This window comes from Electrona antarctica (genome assembly GCF_951216825.1).
Source record: "Electrona antarctica genome assembly, chromosome: 13".
In the NCBI taxonomy this organism is placed as follows: domain Eukaryota; kingdom Metazoa; phylum Chordata; class Actinopteri; order Myctophiformes; family Myctophidae; genus Electrona; species Electrona antarctica.
Genome location: NC_136794.1, coordinates 47,218,208 through 47,237,832, shown reverse-complemented (window position 1 = coordinate 47,237,832; position 19,625 = coordinate 47,218,208). Strand labels below are relative to the sequence as shown.

The following is a 19,625-nucleotide window of genomic DNA, read 5'->3' as shown; positions in this document are numbered from 1 at the left end:
GAACCCCTTTTGGTGTTTGAAGCATTATGTTATACTTTATAGCCATTGAAAAATAGCAGATCTACAAGCTCATAGCGTGGCACCGAGTGCCGCGCTATGAACTTGTAGGTCTGCTATTTTTGAAAAATCGTGAAAATGTGGCGCAAATCTTTGAATATATATTCTTTCAGAGTGAACGTTTTTAACTCAAATCTTTGCTTCTGGGGGGGTCCCTCTCTGGAACAACATATTTTCAGATGGGGGTCGGCGGCCAAATACAGATAATTCTGGGGGTACTTGACATGAAAAAGGTTGAGCACCACTGACATAGAAACATGGGTTTTTCAGAAAATTGTCATGATTTAGAAGACATTTTTTAAATTTCGTCCTCAGGTCTAAATGGGTTAATTGTTGCTCCATTAAGGCTCTGGCGTACAAGTGGTTTCCGTTTCATGACCCCGTTAGTCTAATTAGAAAAGACTTTACTCTGTTCTTCTCCTTCTCGGAGGAGTTCACAGAGTCCGGCGCGACGGGGGTTCACGTGGCACGTGTGCATGAGCTCACTCTCTCTCTCCATTCACAGATGAAAGCGTGCACGGCACGCTGGAGGCGGGAGGAGGAGGGCTGGGGAAAATGAACTGAAGGTGATAGCGTTCTGTGACTGAGACGTTCGTTCTAGTTAGGAGTCAATCTAATTAGTGTGAACTTGAGACTCTGCTCGAAAAAAAAGGCTGCATAGACCAGTGATTGCATTAGGAGGTAAAATACTCAAATTGTTAATTTAGTTTCATTTATACAAGTCAAGAGTTACAGACCCATAAGGGTCTGTGTGTGTGTGTGTGTGTGTGTGTGTGTGTGTGTGCGTGCGTGCGTGCGTGCGTGCGTGCGTGCGTGCGTGCGTGCGTGCGTGCGTGCGTGAATGTAAATCCAAGTTATCCAAGTGCTTTAGATAAAAAGCGGTCTCTCAGGTCTCTCACCTGTTTCAGAATGGTGTAATTGGAACCATAGAGGCTATGGATGTGGAGAGGGTCTCTCACCTGTTTCAGAATGGTGTAATTGGAACCATAGAGGCTATGGATGTGGAGAGGTCTCTCACCTGTTTCAGAATGGTGTAATTGGAACCATAGAGGCTATGGATGTGGAGAGGTCTCTCACCTGTTTCAGAATGGTGTAATCGGAACCATAGAGGCTGTGAATGTGGAGAGGTCTCTCACCTGTTTCAGAATGGTGTAATTGGAACCATAGAGGCTATGCATGTGGAGAGGTCTCTCACCTGTTTCAGAATGGTGTAATTGGAACCATAGAGGCTGTGAATGTGGAGAGGGTCTCTCACCTGTTTCAGAATGGTGTAATTGGAACCATAGAGGCTGTGAATGTGGAGAGGTCTCTCACCTGTTTCAGAATGGTGTAATTGGAACCATAGAGGCTGTGAATGTGGAGAGGTCTCTCACCTGTTTCAGAATGGTGTAATTGGAACCGTCGACGCTGAGCTTCCTTATTTCGTGGTGATCGGCCATGATGAGGAAAGGCTCCTCGGCTGAAAGGAAACACGGACAGAAGGACCAATCAGAACCTTGATAAGATGAGATGGGCCTCCGATGAGAGCATATATTTGTATACCACTTCAGCCCTATAGGCTACATGTTTCGGATATTTGAAAATGGGACATTCTGCATTGTGAGTACTTTTCACTTTTGGTACTTTAAGTACATTTTGATGCCAATACCTTTGTACTTTTACTCAAGTACATTTTCAATTTCCGAACGTTTAGTTGTAAGCAACTGAGTAGTTCTACATTGCATTTTGCATATTTTTACTTTAAGTAAAACATTTCCGTACTTTTTCCCCACCACTAAAAAAAAAAAAAAAAGAGGCCTGTCCTGACGTACCTGAGACAGCCTTGCAGGTGTTGCGGGCGCTGCGCTCCTGGGCCTCGTAGCCGTCCACACACAGGCACTTGTAGGAGCCGTAGGTGTTGACGCAGCGTTGGCTGCAGGGCAGGCTGGACCAGCACTCGTCGATGTCCACGCACGTCCTCCCGTCGTCCTTCAGACGGAAGCCCGGCCAGCACTTACACTGCACGGCGGCGGTGGTGGTGGTGGTGGTGGAGGTGGTGGTGGTGGTGGTGGGGGTCACAGCAGAGACGAGAGGGGACAGCAAGTGTTATAACTAGTGATGGGAGATTAATCGGCAAACACATCGGTATCGGACGATTTTAGTTGTTTTTAGATTAATCGGCATCGGTTCGATTAATCAATCAGACCGATGAATTCATCGGTCCGATTAATCGGTCTGTCTTTACAGATAAACAAGCCCAAAGTAACAGCTTGAACAGATCTACAAGCTCACAATATTAAATATAAAGGTATTTAAGTTAAATCTGACTTGCCTAAGCATGCAGTGCAGACACCCTGTTACATGGATTTTTCAGAATGGACAAAATTATTATAATTTTTCAATACAGAATGAGATCATATCGACATCGGTAATATCGGTTATCGATTTCGGCCAAAATATCTCATCGGCACATCCCTAGTTATAACCCATATAGGCATGACGACTTGTGGACGCATCGGTGTCACCATATAGCCATGAACCACTTTAACCATTAGTTTGAAACTTTAGCTGTTGAAAATTAGCAGATCTACAAGCTCGTATAGCGTGACACCGAGCTTGTAGATCTGCAATTTTAGAAAATAATTGTGAAAAGGTGGCACAAAGTATTACAGAACCATGTACTGTGACCACATTTTCAATCTACATCAAATCGCTTCGCCAAACGTACAATCTCACGTGTCGGAACACAATATGTCATGAGCTTGTAGGTCTTCAATTTTTGGTTAATGTTCCCCCCAGAATATGGGTGCTGAAGTTCAAGTAGTCAAACCTGGGCTGTATTTTACTTAAGCAATATTACACGAGAGGGTGTGGGTTAACGTGATTATTGCCACGACAGTGATGCGGTAAGGAACGAGACGAAGTCGAGTTCCGCAAGTATCACTGAAGTGGCAATAATCACGTTAAACCACACCCTCGAGTGTAATATTGCAATTATACAACAACAATTGCAATTATTAAAACTAAGAAAATCGCTGAAAAAATATATATTTTGAATGACAGATGTAGTCACTACGACCACAAATGTCCCAAGAAACTAGCTAGCCTAGCCACCGAGTTTGCTAGCGCTCTGGGAAAACAGAGCAGCTGAATTCTTTGTTTTGATTAGGTGGGGAATGGTGCTGGTTTGATCCACGGCTAGAAGCCGTTTCAACCAATCAGATTGCTTCCTCGAAACGACCTGTTGTATAATTTTAGATCAGCGACACTGGCTGTGCATCCGAGTGTAAATCAGGTATTAGTGTGTAAAACTGCAAAAGGGGGCAGGGGAATGAATATGTCAACGTGTTGAAAAGTGGAGCCTACATAAAATATCAGCCCCTTGAGTTACCACAGCAGTACAGTACAGTACAGTACAGTACAGTACAGTACAGTACAGTACAGTACAGTACAGTTACCACAGCAGTACAATCGATGAACAGATTTCACACTGTGGATATGTTGTTGCAGATGGGGGTAGTAACTAGCCTGGATCCAGCCCAAAGACCCCGCCCACTCTCTGAGTGGACTGAGTCTCTTGGTCTGGTGTTGCACTCAATGCACTGTGAACCTATAATTTCTTCGGTACAAAAAATGTATTATCCAATGAGAATCGGTGGTGGGGGTGGGTCTAACAAACAACCAATCAGCGCCGAGTCCCGTTTTCAGCGTCATCACGCAGCGCAACACACAGAGGAAGGAGAGAAAAACAACACCAATGGCTACTGGTTGAGGGAAATTCTAATCCCCTCCCCCTTGAAATCGCTCAGACAGGAGACAATGTCAGACTGAAGCTTCAAGAAAGCTACAGTCTGATAATCAGGCTAGGTAGTAACCGCATTATGTCCAAAGCTGTCCAAATCTTTTCAGGAACAAAAAACAGCAAAAAAAATTAGTAGCAGCAGCAGATCTACAAGCTCAAAACGCGATGGGTTCAAAGCTCATATAGATGTGCTATTTTTGCTATACTTCTGTGTGACACCGACTGTAGTTAGTATGATGAAGTAGGGCATTCATTTACGGAAAACTCCACTAAAATGATATGAGGTTTTTCTGCCCAACGACATCTCAAAGGAAGGCTTTGAGGCGTCTATAGGGAACATGACCCCATAACGACCCCCCCCCTGCAGCACAAATAAATTATGATAACATCAATGTCATAGTGTGGACATTGTCTAGTGTAGCATGTAGTCCCCACTGCCTCTCCTCCGTGACCATGGCCCCAAAAGAATAACTCAAAGTGCTTGTATCAGCTCCACTAGGCCCCCGACTGCAAATCCTTCCTTATCCAACGTTATAACCTTGAGACCCCTTTCTGCTGATCTCTCTGTTCGGGGGCACCAACGGATGAGCCGAGGGCCCCGCATTGATGTGCTCTCTGGCCGGCTTTACTCTGTCTCACGACAGAGGAGAGAGCGAGAGAGAGAGAGAGAGAGAGAGAGAGAGAGAGAGAGAGAGAGAGAGAGAGAGAGAGAGAGAGAGAGAGAGGCTTTGTGTGCGTGCGTGCGTGCGTGCGTGCACGACGCACATGCATGTGTGTGTGTGTGCCACGTTTCTGATGCGGACAGCAAAGTAGTGGAATGAGCGTGAAGTGAACTTGGGCAACTCTGGAGCAGTGGTGTAACTAAGTACATTTACTCAAGTGCTGAATACTGCAGGTTTGAGGTCGTGGAATCTGGGATTCCATAATTCTACAATATTTCACATCTTGGGACGAGTAATGTGTGCTCTTGTGTATTTACATACAGTAGACCTATTTCAGTGACTTTCACCTGTGGTGATGGGCCTGGCCATTTGCTATGTGCCTCTGAGTTCTTCCTGGGGCAATTTGTATGACAAAGGAGTTTGTTGACATGTAGGAACAGAGTAATGAAAGGGATTTATCTCTCAACTGTATGCATTTTCTGTCCACACACCGCTACTCATGTAAACTGCTTAAATAAGGTACCAGAATACGATTACTTTGTCAGTTACAGTACTTGCACATTCTTGCGCAAGTAATAATCCAAAAATGGTACTTCATTGACTCCCATTGTACTGTGAACAGCCATCAAAGTCACTCTTTTAGTCTAACGCAAACGCACCCTCATTTTCGTCCTGATGAAGACCTCTCCAGGTAGAAACATGTTGGCAGAATTTAATTAAATTAAATAAAGGCTATTCCTCTTGAGTGCCTAGATCGTCTGTTTTTTTTTTGTCTTAATCTAATTTTTATCCGTGAGAGCACCTTATACATGTTTTACTACTTTTTTACCTTCAGTGAGCACCTGGTTATTGGATATCTCAATAATTGGACTATAGTTACAGTACATCATCATTACACATCAAAGTGTCTTTCTTGGCCTGGGCCATGGCTCAGCGGTCCAGGCACCTTGGCTGGTAATCCAGTCTGGCAGTGTGCTGCAGGTTCGACCCCCGATCCAGACGGCCTTTACTGCATGGCACCCCACCATCTCTCTCGCCATTTCCCGTCAGCCTACTGTCTATACCTCCATAAAAATAAATCAAAAATAAAGGCGAAAGCAAAAAAAGAAAAGAAAAGTGTCTTTCTTCCAGCTCTGCTTTGCGCTGAGGAGAGGAAGTGGTGCTACATGCAGGTGTCTGACTGTGACGATGGGCCTCAGATGAGACATTATGGCCTTGACCTGGATCCATCTGGAACGCTGTGTCCGTCCCGCACTGTCAGGAGTCAGGACATATCTCAGCATCCAGCCTGCAGGACAGGCTGGACAGGAGCAGCCTCTCTGAGGCTTCACAATCACCTTGCGCTGATTAAGGTGAGCACGAGTACAGTTTCGAGGTATTTTTGCTACGCTTGAGTATTTCTGTTTGTTTGATACTTTATATACTATACTGCAGTGCATATACTTTCAAACTCCACTGCATCTCAGATGTTGTTTTAACTCCACTACAATTAGACTTGATTACTTGGCAGATTTAGATTCACATCTACACACACGTACGTCAATACTCTCCCATATATGGAGATCTCTGTATCTGTCAAGAGTCCTCGTCACTTTTACTGTATGCCACTGATGCATTGACGACACATTGAGGTTAGACAACACACTCCAGCTATTTTCAGCACGGAACACGTTGTACGACAAAGAATAAATCAGGCATTACTGTGCTTCAGTCACTAGTCTGGGGAGCCGGAGGGAGATGTCTTTTGTTGGCCGCTCAAGGCGATATTATGCATAGGACATAATGGACATATACCTCCTAATAGGACATAATGGACACACCTCCTAATAGGACATAATGGACACATACCTCCTCCACGCAAAAATAACAAGCTATTGGAAGCAATTTTTCGTGGCACATTATGTTTTAATTTTTTTTTAATATATATTTTTTTGGCTTTTTCTGCCTTTATTGATAGGTTGTAAGTAGACAGGAAATGGGGAGAGAGATGGGGGGGAAGACACGCGGCAAAGGCCGTCGGGATCGGGAGTTGAACCCGCGGCACGCCGTCAGGCTGGCTCAGCAGCCTAGGTGCCCAGACGGTTGAGCTAACCGTCCGGGCCGCACATTATGTTTAATCAAACAACAAGTTTCCTCAGTGTTTGGGTCGGGAGTCGGGATGTTCTGTGTCTGCTGCCAGTCGGCCTGCATGACAGGATCATCATGCAGTGAAATTGCACGGCTGAGAAAGATGAGTTAATGTGTGTCGGATAAGGACTTATTGTCCCACACACCATAATGACCTTGATCCACCACAAGGTGAGAATGAATCTATATTCCTTCTCAATGAGAATGAAGTGAGTTAATATTATATATTCATGCTGAACTTGCGGTGGATGAAGGTCATATCATCGTCACGCATCTTTCCAGTTTGAAAGACTAACAGTTATATGTGTCTTTATCGCCATTTCCGTTTAATGATGTGCACAGTTGGACTTCATTATCTCTCATTAATCATTCATGCCCACGCTCAATGAGAGTATCACCGTCTCCTCTTGATGGATTAGAGATAGAATTGCAAGCTTCGCTGCTCTCAGTTAACGAACTGAAGGAGAAAAACAAAGCAAAAACAAAGAAACTTAAATTGCTGTTTTTGCCTAATAGAGACTACTTGTCAGCAAGATTTGTGCTGCTATGGTGAGTGGTGACTAGCTTCCTTTGGTCCAAGTTCATTTCCTGTCATAGACACCGATATTCCCCGAACAACGTCAACAGGAAATAAACCTGGACCCCGTTTAGAATGTTACGGTTGTCAAGAGTGAAGAGGTTAAATGATATTGAAGCCATATGGTCTGAAACAGGATGCAGTCTATTCCGAGGGGAGAAAGACTGTGATATTATTAAGCTGTGACATACACTTCATAAATACAGCTGCGTTCTACAGAACCCCATGGAGATGTATTTATAGTGTTATACGCGATGGGAGTGAGCATTGGTTTATAGCTTCAATATCAGACTACGGGGAACAGCTTACTGGGTATTTCATTTGTTTTTTTTGTACCTTCAATATCCCTGTTGGGTTCTTTTCAACCGTACTTTTTCTGGTGCTAGTGTTGTTCAGTTTCCCAGCAGCACCAAGCTAAGGCTGACTGAGCGGCGCTAATGGGCTGATCTGAAGCGGCTGATGATTCCGGCGAGACAGTTATTCTGAGCGGAGTGGACCCAGAACTAGTCCGTTTGGACGCTTATATACCTTGTATCCCACAGGCAGGTCCTGGCAGTCCTGTGTCTTATATACCTTGTATCCCACAGGCAGGTCCTGGCAGTCCTGCGTGCAGCCGCTGACGCGGCGGTTCAGGCACTCGTTCACGTTGCAGTTCCTCTCGTCCGAGCGGTCGCCGCAGTCGTCCCGGCCGTCGCACAGGCTCCCCTCGGAGATGCAGCGGCCGTTGGAGCACATGAAGAAGGAGCCGTTGCACAGGCTCCCTGAAAAAGGCAGATACATAAAACTTGTCAGAGCCTCGAAATAGTATTGTCTCTTTTTTTTCGTTTGTTCATATACCGGCAGACAGATTATGCTGTGTGTAGTACTTTGGGGGGAAAAGTGTGTGTGTGTGTGTGTGTGTGTGTGTGTGTGTGTGTGTGTGTGTGTGTGTGTGTGTGTGTGTGTGTGTGTGTGTGTGTGTGTGTGTGTGTGTGTGTGTGTGTGAGCGCGCGTGCGTGTATACAGTGTATATATATACAAGTAAGACGCGCGAACGCGGGAAGCGAACGCAGCTCGTAAATTGCAAAAACAACAATTAGAATCAATTACGTAATTTTTTTAAGGTTTTTTTTAAGTTCTCTTTTTTTTGTGTTTAAGATTTTTTTTAAGTTAAGTTTTTTTTTAAGTTTTTCCTTTTAAAGTTTTTCCTTTTTAAGTTATTTTTTTAAGTTAAGTTTTGTGTGTGTGTGTGCGTGCGTGTTTTTGTGTGTGTGTGTGCGTGCATGTGTGTGTGTGTGTGTGTGTGTTTTTGTGTGTGATACAGCTGCGCCCTCTGGTGGTGGGCGGGTGGTGTTACAGCGTGACACACACACACACACAGACACACAGACGTGATCTGCTGGGTCTCATAGTAAATGCTCACTGCGTTCGCAATCACTGCGTTCGCAATTATATATATTTTTTATAATAATATAATAACAGTTAAAAAATAACTACATTGCATCCATTGCCACACATGTTCTTTTTCCTGAAAAGCAACGTATTTTTGGACATGGAATGTTTCCGCCTGACAGCCATGATAGTTGGCATTGGTCTTTTTTTTTTCTCTCTGCGATTTAGTTTTTTCTCGTTTCATTCCGACAGATTAATTTCAACCTGCAGGACAGGTGTTACTGCTCTTCTCCTGGTCTTTTCCATCACGTACTGTAATGTATATACGCATCCTGTTGTTTTCACTGGTGGCGTAGTCGGCAGGACTGACATTGATGAAGAGCCTCCAGCTGAGTGCCAAGCGGGGAGTCTTACCTGCGGCCAGACATTTGAGGTTCAGAGGCAGCTCGTCGGAGCGGTCCGGACAGTCTGAGTAGCCGTCACACTCCCACTGCGAGCTGAGCAGACAGCGGCCGTCTCCACAGCGGAACTCATCTGATCCGCACGAGCGATATACTAAAGGGGGGGTGGAGGGGGGTTAGGAGACAGACCTTTAATAAGCTGACACCAGCGGTGGAGAGTAACTACGTACATTCACTCAAGTGCAGTACAGTTCTGTTTTACGTTACGGGAGTAACTACTTTTTTTTCCTAAATATATTTCTTTATTCAGGGAGAGGTACAAGGTTAGTTTTACATCGTTATTGTTATTGGTGACATTCCCATTTATTTTTTATTTTTTTTATGCAACCCTTCCCCTTAGGTTGGGCAGAATGACCAAGAGTAGTCACGCTTGCTCACCCTCCCACGGGTCCTAGGGGAGGCAAAACATAATAATTAAAATAAATTTAAATACAACAAAATAAGGAAAAATAAACAAGATGAACAAAAAAAGAGAAAAATAAATGAATAAAAATAATCAAAAAGAAAAAAAAAACATGACATAAATGTAGAGATATAAACAGAGCAAACAACACAAACACAAACAATTACAACATAGACATTTGTATAATATAGCCTACTGCATATACAGGTCTACTTCTGATTTTCAATCATGTCACTTCTACTCCGCTACATCTCAACGGCAAATATTGTACTTTTTTACTCCACTATACTTATTTTAAAACTTTAGTTAGTCACTTTGTATATGTTTGCGTTGTGAGCTTGTAGATCTGCTGTTTGTAGGATTTGTATACATAATTTTATACATTTGAAAACACATGAAATGGGACCTTCTGCGTTATAATGAGTACTCAAGCACATTTTGAACACCGGAATTGGACTTGTAACAGATAGTATTTCTACCTTGTGGCATTGATGCTTCTACTTAAAGGACCACTTCACCACTTTTCAACCTATCTTCATATAATAGGTCCTCACTAATAATCATGATAAAATGGCAAAAATCTACTCAGTCTGTGTCTCATAGGAGGGCTGTGAGCAGTTCAGAAACCCGTCCACCAGTGACATAATCGATGGGGAATCCAAGCTAATAGAAACTGGAGGCTTTCTAGTCCATGCGAAAACAGAAGCCATCGTTCTCACGATAATATAAATCTAAACATGTTTGTAAAAAAGTCTTGTTTAAAAATAAATCGTCCTAATGATGATGTCACTGGTGGACGGGTTTCTGAACTGCCCACAGCCCTCCTATGAGACACAAACTGAGTAGAAAAAACTTTTCCCATTTTATCATGATTATTAGTGAGGACCTATTATATGAAGATTGGTTGAAAAGTGGTGAAGTGGTCCTTTAAGTGAAAAATGTGAGTACTTCTTCCACCACTTGCTGACACTCTTCCCAGACGGGTCACAGTCGCCTATGCAGCGGCGTCAGTCCAAGTCGGGAAAAAACAAAACAAAAAACCCATAGCTGTCACCTATTCGGTTTGTGACATTCGCCAAATTCGGGGCATTTTTTGGTTGCAGTGAAAGAATAGAATGAAAGAGGAAGAGTGGAATGATAAAGTTCTACTTGCCACACTCAACCGACTCGTCGGAGCCGTCTCCACAGTCGTCATCGTGATCACAGACGAACCTCTGGGGGACGCAGGCTTTGTTGTGACAGCGGAACGAGCTGTCGTCACATGTGTTGTTGGGTGCTGGTGCATGAAAACACAAATACGCAAGTGGTTGAGTGCTAGTGCATGAAACAGCACAAATACTAGAGATGCACGATAACATCGGTAGCGTGTCGGAATCGGCCATAATAATGCCATATCGGTATCGGATCGGTCTCAAAATAATCCAGATTATTTTCACCGACATTGATGACGCAATAATAATGTGACCGTCAATGGCTTTGTACTCATTCAGTAGTGAAAACAGACAAAAGAGTATAGGCTATTTATTGATTGATTGAATACTTTATTAACAGGCTGGGCCAATAAGCCCCTATAGGGCCTATAGGCTTGTTTCCATTGTGGTCCTCTGTATAATATCGGAATCGGCCAGAATTGGTGTCGGAAGATATGACCCTGCAAATAATCGGAGATTGTATATCGGTCATAATTTCAATTCCCAATGCATTTTTCCCATAGACATTTCAAAAAGTATTTATTTAAAGACCTTTTAAGCGTCGTATAAAGCCAACTGGAGTCGTGACAAATCATGACAATAACAAAGTATTACAAAGAAGAAAAACAAGTAAAAAAGTGTCTGCCGTTTTCTTCTTCTTTCTAATTATTTGTTCGGCCCGAAAATTTGTATTTGTTGTCATGATTTCTCACAACTCGAGTTGGCTTTTGTACGACGCTTAAAAAGGTCTTTAAATAAATACCTTTTGAAATGTCTATGAGGAAAATGAACAGGGGAATCATTTCCTGGGCCCTGGTAGGTAGGGGGCGGGACTGCGACGCTCTTATAGGGCAGCGTTAAATAAGCGTCAAATAATGCATTATGTTGTTGTTGGGTGCTGGCGTGCATGACAACAAGAAAAGTACTGCTAGACACACAATGATTCATTCAGCGCTGCCCACACTTGGCATGCGATGTGTGTGATCTACGGCGGTTCAACCAGATCATCCCTCTGAGCCCCGTTTAGCTGTGCTGTAAATGAGAGACAATAAAGCTCACACTTGATTAGCCTAATATGTTTTTATGGGGGATGATGCAGATAGAGGCATAATAATATGTTTTTATGGGGGATGATGCAGATAGAGGCATAAACAAAGTCATTTATGTGCGTTTCATGACTCATTATTATTATTATTGTTATTATGCAATGGCCATATTTTCATCTGCTTCACTGCTTCTGTCCGACATGACAAAATGTGACCAGATTTGACTGAGAGACTGCCATCGCGCAAATTCCAGCTTTTCACCAGAGGAGAAAAACTTTATTTTTTATTTTTTAAATGAGTTAATAGCACAGGCAGACTCTTCACATACTAGAGCATGTCTGAAATAAGTGTCAGAGCTGAAATCGACATAAAAATATGAAATAAATGCCCAACCATGTAGCTACTGTAGGTGTAACGTTAGAGACCACAGAAGTGAACCTTTCAAGCCTGTTTTCTCAACTCACTGTTTCTCTGCAAGACATTACTCTATAAGCCATATCTTCAAAACTGGTGGAACAACCAATATGTCAATTTGAAGCTATGATTCCCTGCTTTCATATGACATGAAAAAACGAAAATTCAAAAAAATCCAATGGCAGTCCCTCAGTCAAATTTAGTCACAAATGGTTAGAATCACTGGCTCTCAAAGTGGGGTCCGGGGACCCCCAGGGGTTCTTGAGGGGTCCCCAAGTAAATGATAGTTATAGGAACCAAATGGATCCCTGCATCTGGGGTCCCAACCCACAGGTTAACACACTTGCACAGCAAGTTGGCCTTGTGGTTAGAGTGTCCGCCCTGAGACTGGGAGGTCGGGGTTCAATCCCCGGCCGGGTCATACCAAAGACTCTAAAAATGGGACCCAGTGCCTCCCTGCTTGACACTCAGCATCAAGGGTTGGATTGGGGGTAAGTCCCTGCGACATACTAGCGTCATGTCTAGGGGGTGTACTTGTACATCAAGCTGCCTCACGCTATAGAAACAGGAGATAGGCTCCTGCCCCTATGGGCCTCATGGCTACAGAAACAGGAGATAGGCTCCTGCCCTATGGGCCTCATGGCTACAGAAACAGGAGATAGGCTCCTGCCCCTATGGGCATCATGGCTACAGAAACAGGAGATAGGCTCCTGCCCTATGGGCCTCATGGCTACAGAAACAGGAGATAGGCTCCTGCCCCTATGGGCATCATGGCTACAGAAACAGGAGATAGGCTCCTGCCCTATGGGCCTCATGGCTACAGAAACAGGAGATAGGCTCCTGCCCTATGGGCCTCATGGCTACAGAAACAGGAGATAGGCTCCTGCCCTATGGGCCTCATGGCTACAGAAACAGGAGATAGGCTCGGGCCTCATGGCTCGGCAAGGCTACTTACTTACTTACAGCAAGTTGGGCGGTCAGGGAAAGGGAATGTTTTCTGAACGGTAGGAGCAATTTTTTGTATGCAGCTTCAACCAGCAGATTACTTTAGATTACGTTATTACTCTTTATTACAACATAAAATATATATATGTATTTCTGACAGTGCAGCTGCTGAATCCTAATTTACATTTGCTCTGCAAAGCCCTCGTATGACAATTTGATCCGAGTTCCGTGAGTAAGGCGCACTGCGCGCAGGACAGAATAATCTGCATAGATTTGGATCACATCAACGTTATGTAAATGTGGACCAGTGATCCATCCACACTGGGCCACCCGCTGCGTAGGAACCTCGTGATGGAGCCTCCTGCTCCGTGAATAGAAGGCTTCACACTGACACACTGCACCCAGTGAGAACGCACTGCTGGCGCCATGCTTCGCTGCCACTCTGGTGGACAGGCTAACATTAACGTTCTTCAAGTTGAAATGGGCAACACTCACCCATCAGAAAGGACATACCGTACACATTTAACTTTCTTCAACCGAGTACAGCTGTGAAATCCTATTATGGCATAAAATGAACAAAACTGTCAGTCTGTCCTCCTCCATGTTTTCTCTACAGTGGGTTGGTCAGTGAAAAATAGCATGCAGAGAATGAATAAGCATATTGTTCCCCCATATTGTTTGCAGGGTCATATCTTCCGATACCAATTCTGGCCGATTCCGATATCATACAGAGGGCCACAATGGAAACAAGCCTATAGGCCCTATATGGGCTTATTGGCCCAAAGCCTGTTAACACCATGGAGGCCCAGGGCGGAGATCTCCATCAAGTTCAAGTTCATGGTCAAGTGCCCAAGGCGGAGATTGAGCAGTGCGTTCTCACTGGGTGCAGTGTGTCAGTGTGAAGCCTTCTATTCACGGAGCAGGAGGTGCCATCACGAGGTTCCTACGCAGCGGGTGGCCCAGTGTGGATGGATCACTGGTCCACATTTACATAACGTTGATGTGATCCAAATCTATGCAGATTATTCTGTCCTGCACGCAGTGCGCCTTACTCACGAAACTCGGATCAAATTGTCATACGAGGGCTTTGCAGAGCAAATGTAAATTAGGATTCAGCAGCTGCACTGTCAGAAATACATATTTTGTAATAAAGAGTAATAACGAAATCTAAAGTAATCTGATGGTTGAAGCTGTATACAAAAAATTGCCCTCCCGTTCAGAAAACACTCCCTTTCAAATCTGAGATGTATAGCATTTTCGCCATGGGCTATGGGATGTCTAGCAGACTAGGGGTCTGTAGTTGCCGTCCCACAGCCCAGACGGACGGCGGGTTTAAAAGACTAGCTCAATGTAAAAAAAAATATAGATATTTACCACAGCCGGCTGCAGCCAGTTCATCACTGCCGTCAGGGCAGTCCCTCTCACCGTCACAGAGCCAGCGCTTGGGTACACAGGCATATGACCCTGGACAACTGAACAGCCCTGGTGCACATGTCACTGAGCCTATGGGGCAGAGGGGGAAACAGCAATACATGCAATACACTTACCAACAGGCTGCACAGCATCAACATTCACCACATGTACTGCACTTACAAAGAGCAGGACTGTAGGAGTGTAGCACAGATTGTGCACTGAGATTCAACAGTGCCGATGCCTGCTATGTTCCTGTTCCATGGCCAACAATGTAACAGTACAGTATGTGTTAGGGCATTAAGCAACTAGTCGACTAGTTTACTAGTCGACTAGTTTACTAGTCGACTAGTTTACTAGTCGACTAGTAAATCCACTAGTCGACCTTGCTGGTACTAGTCGACTAGTTGATAAGAAAAAAATAAAAAAAAATAAGTTCATTTTTATTTTTATTTTTTCTCCCCGATTTTGTAGGCCTCAATATCAGGTAGATTATAGTTATAGTCACCAATGTACACAGTTTTTAAATGTACAAATATTTATTTAAAAATTAAAAAAAGGTGGTTTAACGACTAGTCGACTAGTAAACTAGGCAACTAGTCAACTAGTAAAAATGACTAGAAGTGAATGCCCTAGTATGTGTCAGAGACCATTTACCGCTGTTTGCCATGACGTCACTGTTCGGGCTGAAACCTCTACTGTCTATCTCTGTGGTTCCCAAAGTGGGGTCCGGGGACCCCCAGGGGTACCTGAGGGAGTTCCAGGGGGTCCCCAGCTAAATGATAATTTGTAACCAAATGGACCCTTATGGGTCTGTAACTCAGAGAGTGTACAAATGGAACCAAATGGACTAGGGATGCACCGAAAGGGAAATTCTTGGCCGGAACCGAATACCGATTATAGGAAACAGTTGGCCGAAAACCGAATACCGAATATGATTCATATTATATATCTTTTTTCCTACCATTGCAGTCATGGCCGTACCTTAAAGCTACCTGATTTATGGCAAAATAAATGGTTATGGCAAAACTTAACTTAAATAATAATCACTATTATGGGTCCATAAAACATTTATTCAGCTCTTTTGAATGGATTAATTGCATACACTATTCGGTGATATATTTTCTGCTTATTCGGGCCGAAACCGAATAGGCCGAAAATTGAGTTTAGCCATGTTCTGCCGAATATTTTCTGCGGCCGAATATTCGGTGCATCACTAAAATGGACCCTAGCGGGTCCATTTGTACACTCTCAGAGTTAAATTAACAGTGGTTTTACAATGGGGTACCAGAGATAGAAATGCCATTAAATCGGGGATCCGTGGCATAATGCGTGTGAAACTGGGGGGTCCTTGAAATTAATATGTTTCGGAATCACTGCTAGAGCCGTAAAAATCCTCCCTTATCGGGGTCTCTGGCATATGTTTTCAAATGGGGGGTCCCTGGCCTAATAAATGTTCATACGGGGGTCCTTGACACGAAAAAGTTTGGGAACCACTGGTCTATCTAAAGCCTGAGTCATAGTCGGTTGCTCTGTGGTATCGTGCACCGGGGAAAAATAGCAAACCTGCTAGTGCTACTGTACCTCAACCGAGCATATATTACATTACAGTACTTAAAACAAATATGGCCTTCAGCAGACAGCAGACAAGCAGAGAAAAATGGCCGGTGTTGGGAAGCAAAGGTAAATACAGTAGTTCAATTAACAATGTCTAGCTAAAATTCCCTTCCTTGCTGTTGATTGGAAATGAGCATGAAAAAAAAACTGCAGGCTATTTCATTAATATTTCCTTGACATTCCATTACAATCCAATTATACAACCAATGTTCACCGCAACCTTCCTCTATTGTTGTTGGATCCTTTTTTTATGTGGGGAATTCATTACTGATACATCTCATTTGCCAAGTGAAATAGCTGTTGCCTCTTGGGCCTCGATGATGAAAAATCTATTTGCCTCAGCACCCACTCAGATCATCAGAAACGCCTGCGGTATCATCCGTCGTGCCGTTATCACCGTCTCATTTCTCTGCTCTCGTTCACACGGAACCCCTGAATGCTAGAAAACACGCAGACGTCACAAGCAATGTGGTGGATGTGACCTTTTCCCAGCCCTCCCTCCCCCCTCCCCATCTCCCCCCGGTGACATGTGAAAGGCCACTCACCGCAGATCTGCACGCTCTCGTCAAGGCCGTCCTCGCAGTCGTTCTCGCCGTCGCACAGCCACTGCTTGGCGATGCACTTGTTCTTGGAGCAGGCGAACTGGTTCCACAGGCACGAGGAGTCTGCCAATCAAGGGGGATTTCAATGCCAAATTAAACAAGGCAGGTGCAGCAAGCTCTCGTTTATGATCATCTATAATCAGTTTGTGTGCCACTAGCCTCCATACCCAGGCTTTCATTTCGTCTGCGCGAAAAATGAAAGCCTGGATTTACGCATGGGCTGCACTGGCCTAAACGTGGGAGTCAACCCTTCCGCGTAGGCGTCGCTTCAAATGATGTGACGTCAGGGACGACGGACAGATCGGTGAACCAATGGTTGGGGTGCATAAATCTGAGCCGCGGCCCTCCCATCTAGGCCAGAAAGGTCTAGAGCAGGGATGTCAAACTCAAATACACAGTGGGCCAAAATAAAGAAATCGGTCGAGGTCGAGGGCCGGACTGTGTTTCACCACACGGGCACCGCGGTCATGAGGACGTCCCAGGCAAACAGCAAAAAAGTAAATGCATTTAAAACTGAAAATGCATTATTATTAAGCTCAGTTTCCTGTTCTATGATCCTCACCAAGCACTGATGTCATAGTATGTGATATGTGCCAATGCACTCGCAGTGAATTGTCGGACTTGTAGTATTATGGTGGTCTGTGCAATATACCAGAGGGCCAGTTCTAATACTAATTAAATATCATCCCGCGGGCCAAAGATAATTCATCCACGGGCCTGATTTGGCCCCCGGGCCTTGAGTTTGACATATTTGGTCTAGCGTTAGCTCAGGCTAGTGTGCCACAGCCTTTGCTTTGCGGCGTTCACAGTATGCAGCCATGTACGGCTTCACGTTGCGGCGTTCAGACTATGGGTTTCATGCCGTACAAACTATGGGTTTTATGGGTAAGTCTCCCATAGGCTTAGAGGGAGCATAGAGGCAGCCAATCATGAAGGGAGGGAGGAACTTAGGGGTTAAATAAGGTTTGATAAGGGAGTGGCAAGCGGGTACAGGCTACAGTTGTGACACTATTATTGGTCCAACATTCATTAGACCGACAACCTACCCTACCTCAAACCCTAACCTAACCATAACTGCAAGCACGGGAGCAGCGCATGTCCGACCGCATGTCCGACTGCTGTTCCCGCATGTCGGACTAATGCTCCATCGGAATTACCATGGGATCCCGTGGCAAACAGGATGGGAGGAGGAGGATTGGGGGAGGCATTATTATCAGGTGCAACCTAAAGTGAATAGGGAGTACTGCTGTTAACACTGCATCGCACAGAGATGCAGTAAAGATGTAAATAATGTAATGTATGTAATGTAAACATGTTTTTAATAGGAAAACATGATACAGGGCTATGTCTGGGCAGCCATAAACAGTGATTGTGTGTTTCTAGAATGCAGTATTTATAACACAAAGAGACAATGTCTATTTATAAGGATGACAGAGCTAGGAGTGGAGGCTTTTTCAGTGTCTTCTTTGTTCGGCCACTGTGAGAATCACCAATTGATTTCAAAGGCAGTTCCTGCAGTTCCTGCATATTATTACAGTAGGAAGATCTAGGTGAATAACCCATTTTGGGGCGGGAACCCCTTTTGGTGTTAGCATTATGTTATGCTTTAGCTATTGAAAAATAGCAGATCTACAAGCTCATAGCGCGCCACCGAGTGGCGCGCTACGAGCTTGTAGGTCTGCTATTTTTGAAAAATAGAAGAACGACTGATATAGAAACATAGCTTTTTCAAAAAACTGTCAGGATGTAGAAGACATTTATAGAATCTGATCTCAGGTCAGAATGGGATTAACCACCAGACCAGTGGAGGACAGTAATACACCTTGCAGCGTCCACACTGCCGGAAATTAAAAGAAGAAGAAGAAGTAGTAGAAGCCATTCATAAAAAAGTGTCTACTAAGGTCGTCTTTATGGTCGCTAGTAGAGAAGTAGCAAATACAGTCCAGGTGTTTTACAAGCACCTGGCAAAACAAATAAGATGAAGTCGAAGTAAGATGAACAATTCAAGCGTTACAATGGAACACCACATACTGACTCAAAGAACAGTACAAGGAGGAGAGCTTATATACACCACATGCTGTCAGAGCATGCGGTGTCAAAACCAACAGACAGTGGCGTGCACAGATAGACACTAGGGGGTGCTAGAGCACCCCCTGCCCTTTTGGCAATGTGTACAGTTACACTGTACAGTATGTGGACCATGGTAACATTGATCAATTCTTGATAAAAAAGCTTCTAATATATTATTTAGGCCCCACAATCTATAAATCTCACACTATTAAGGCAACCGGCCGGTTCCACGCGCTGCACAAAGTGCCCTTTTTTTCCACTTGAGCACCTGCCCCTCTAAATGTCTGTGCACGCCACTGCCAACAGATATGCGACACTTTCAGCCCATCCCCAGGAAGCTGCAGGTCATTATGTCAACAAAGATAGGATAATAAAGGAAAGTGGTCGCTGTGCATTCAAATTTAAAGCACCATCTGAATGCAACGACTTACCAAGGTCACTTAGATCAATCAATTCTTTCAATGTATTTAAAGAATCGATTTTCACTCATCTTTTAACACCATGCTCATGCTTCTAATCTCGTTAATCTTTCTTGGACTGTGTCTTCCCACAACAAACATAAAGTGCTACCTCTTTTTCCAACATGCATGTTCATATTTATACCCTGCTTATTATTATTTAAGTTGCATGTTGGTACCACGTCCACATGTATGTACTTTGAGTATGCAGTTTTTTTTCCACATGAAACCTGCTATTTACGGGTTGAATCGGTGGGGTGGGAGCGGCTATCTTTGGGAGAGCTTTTGTTCTGTTTTGTCCTGTGTGTGTGTATATATGGATGTACTGTTGTATTGTTTGTATACTGTATGTATTGTACTGTATGTACTGTTCATTTGTGTTGAGGACCCCCTCTAAAATGAGATGATGCATCTCAAGGGGGTTATCCTTTCAA

General features: G+C 44.1%; 1 protein-coding gene across 1 annotated transcript in view; it reads right to left on the bottom strand.

The window, feature by feature from the left end:
* lrp1bb (low density lipoprotein receptor-related protein 1Bb) overlaps positions 1–19,625 on the bottom strand; it is a gene marked incomplete at its 5' end in the record, with an annotated part of 503,119 nt that overhangs the window by 137,359 nt on the left and 346,135 nt on the right. The window contains 7 exon segments of the mRNA XM_079517841.1: positions 1,431–1,516; positions 1,869–2,055; positions 7,778–7,965; positions 8,990–9,130; positions 10,593–10,715; positions 14,409–14,537; positions 16,607–16,726. Of these exon segments, the coding sequence (XP_079373967.1) occupies positions 1,431–1,516; positions 1,869–2,055; positions 7,778–7,965; positions 8,990–9,130; positions 10,593–10,715; positions 14,409–14,537; positions 16,607–16,726 (974 nt within the window).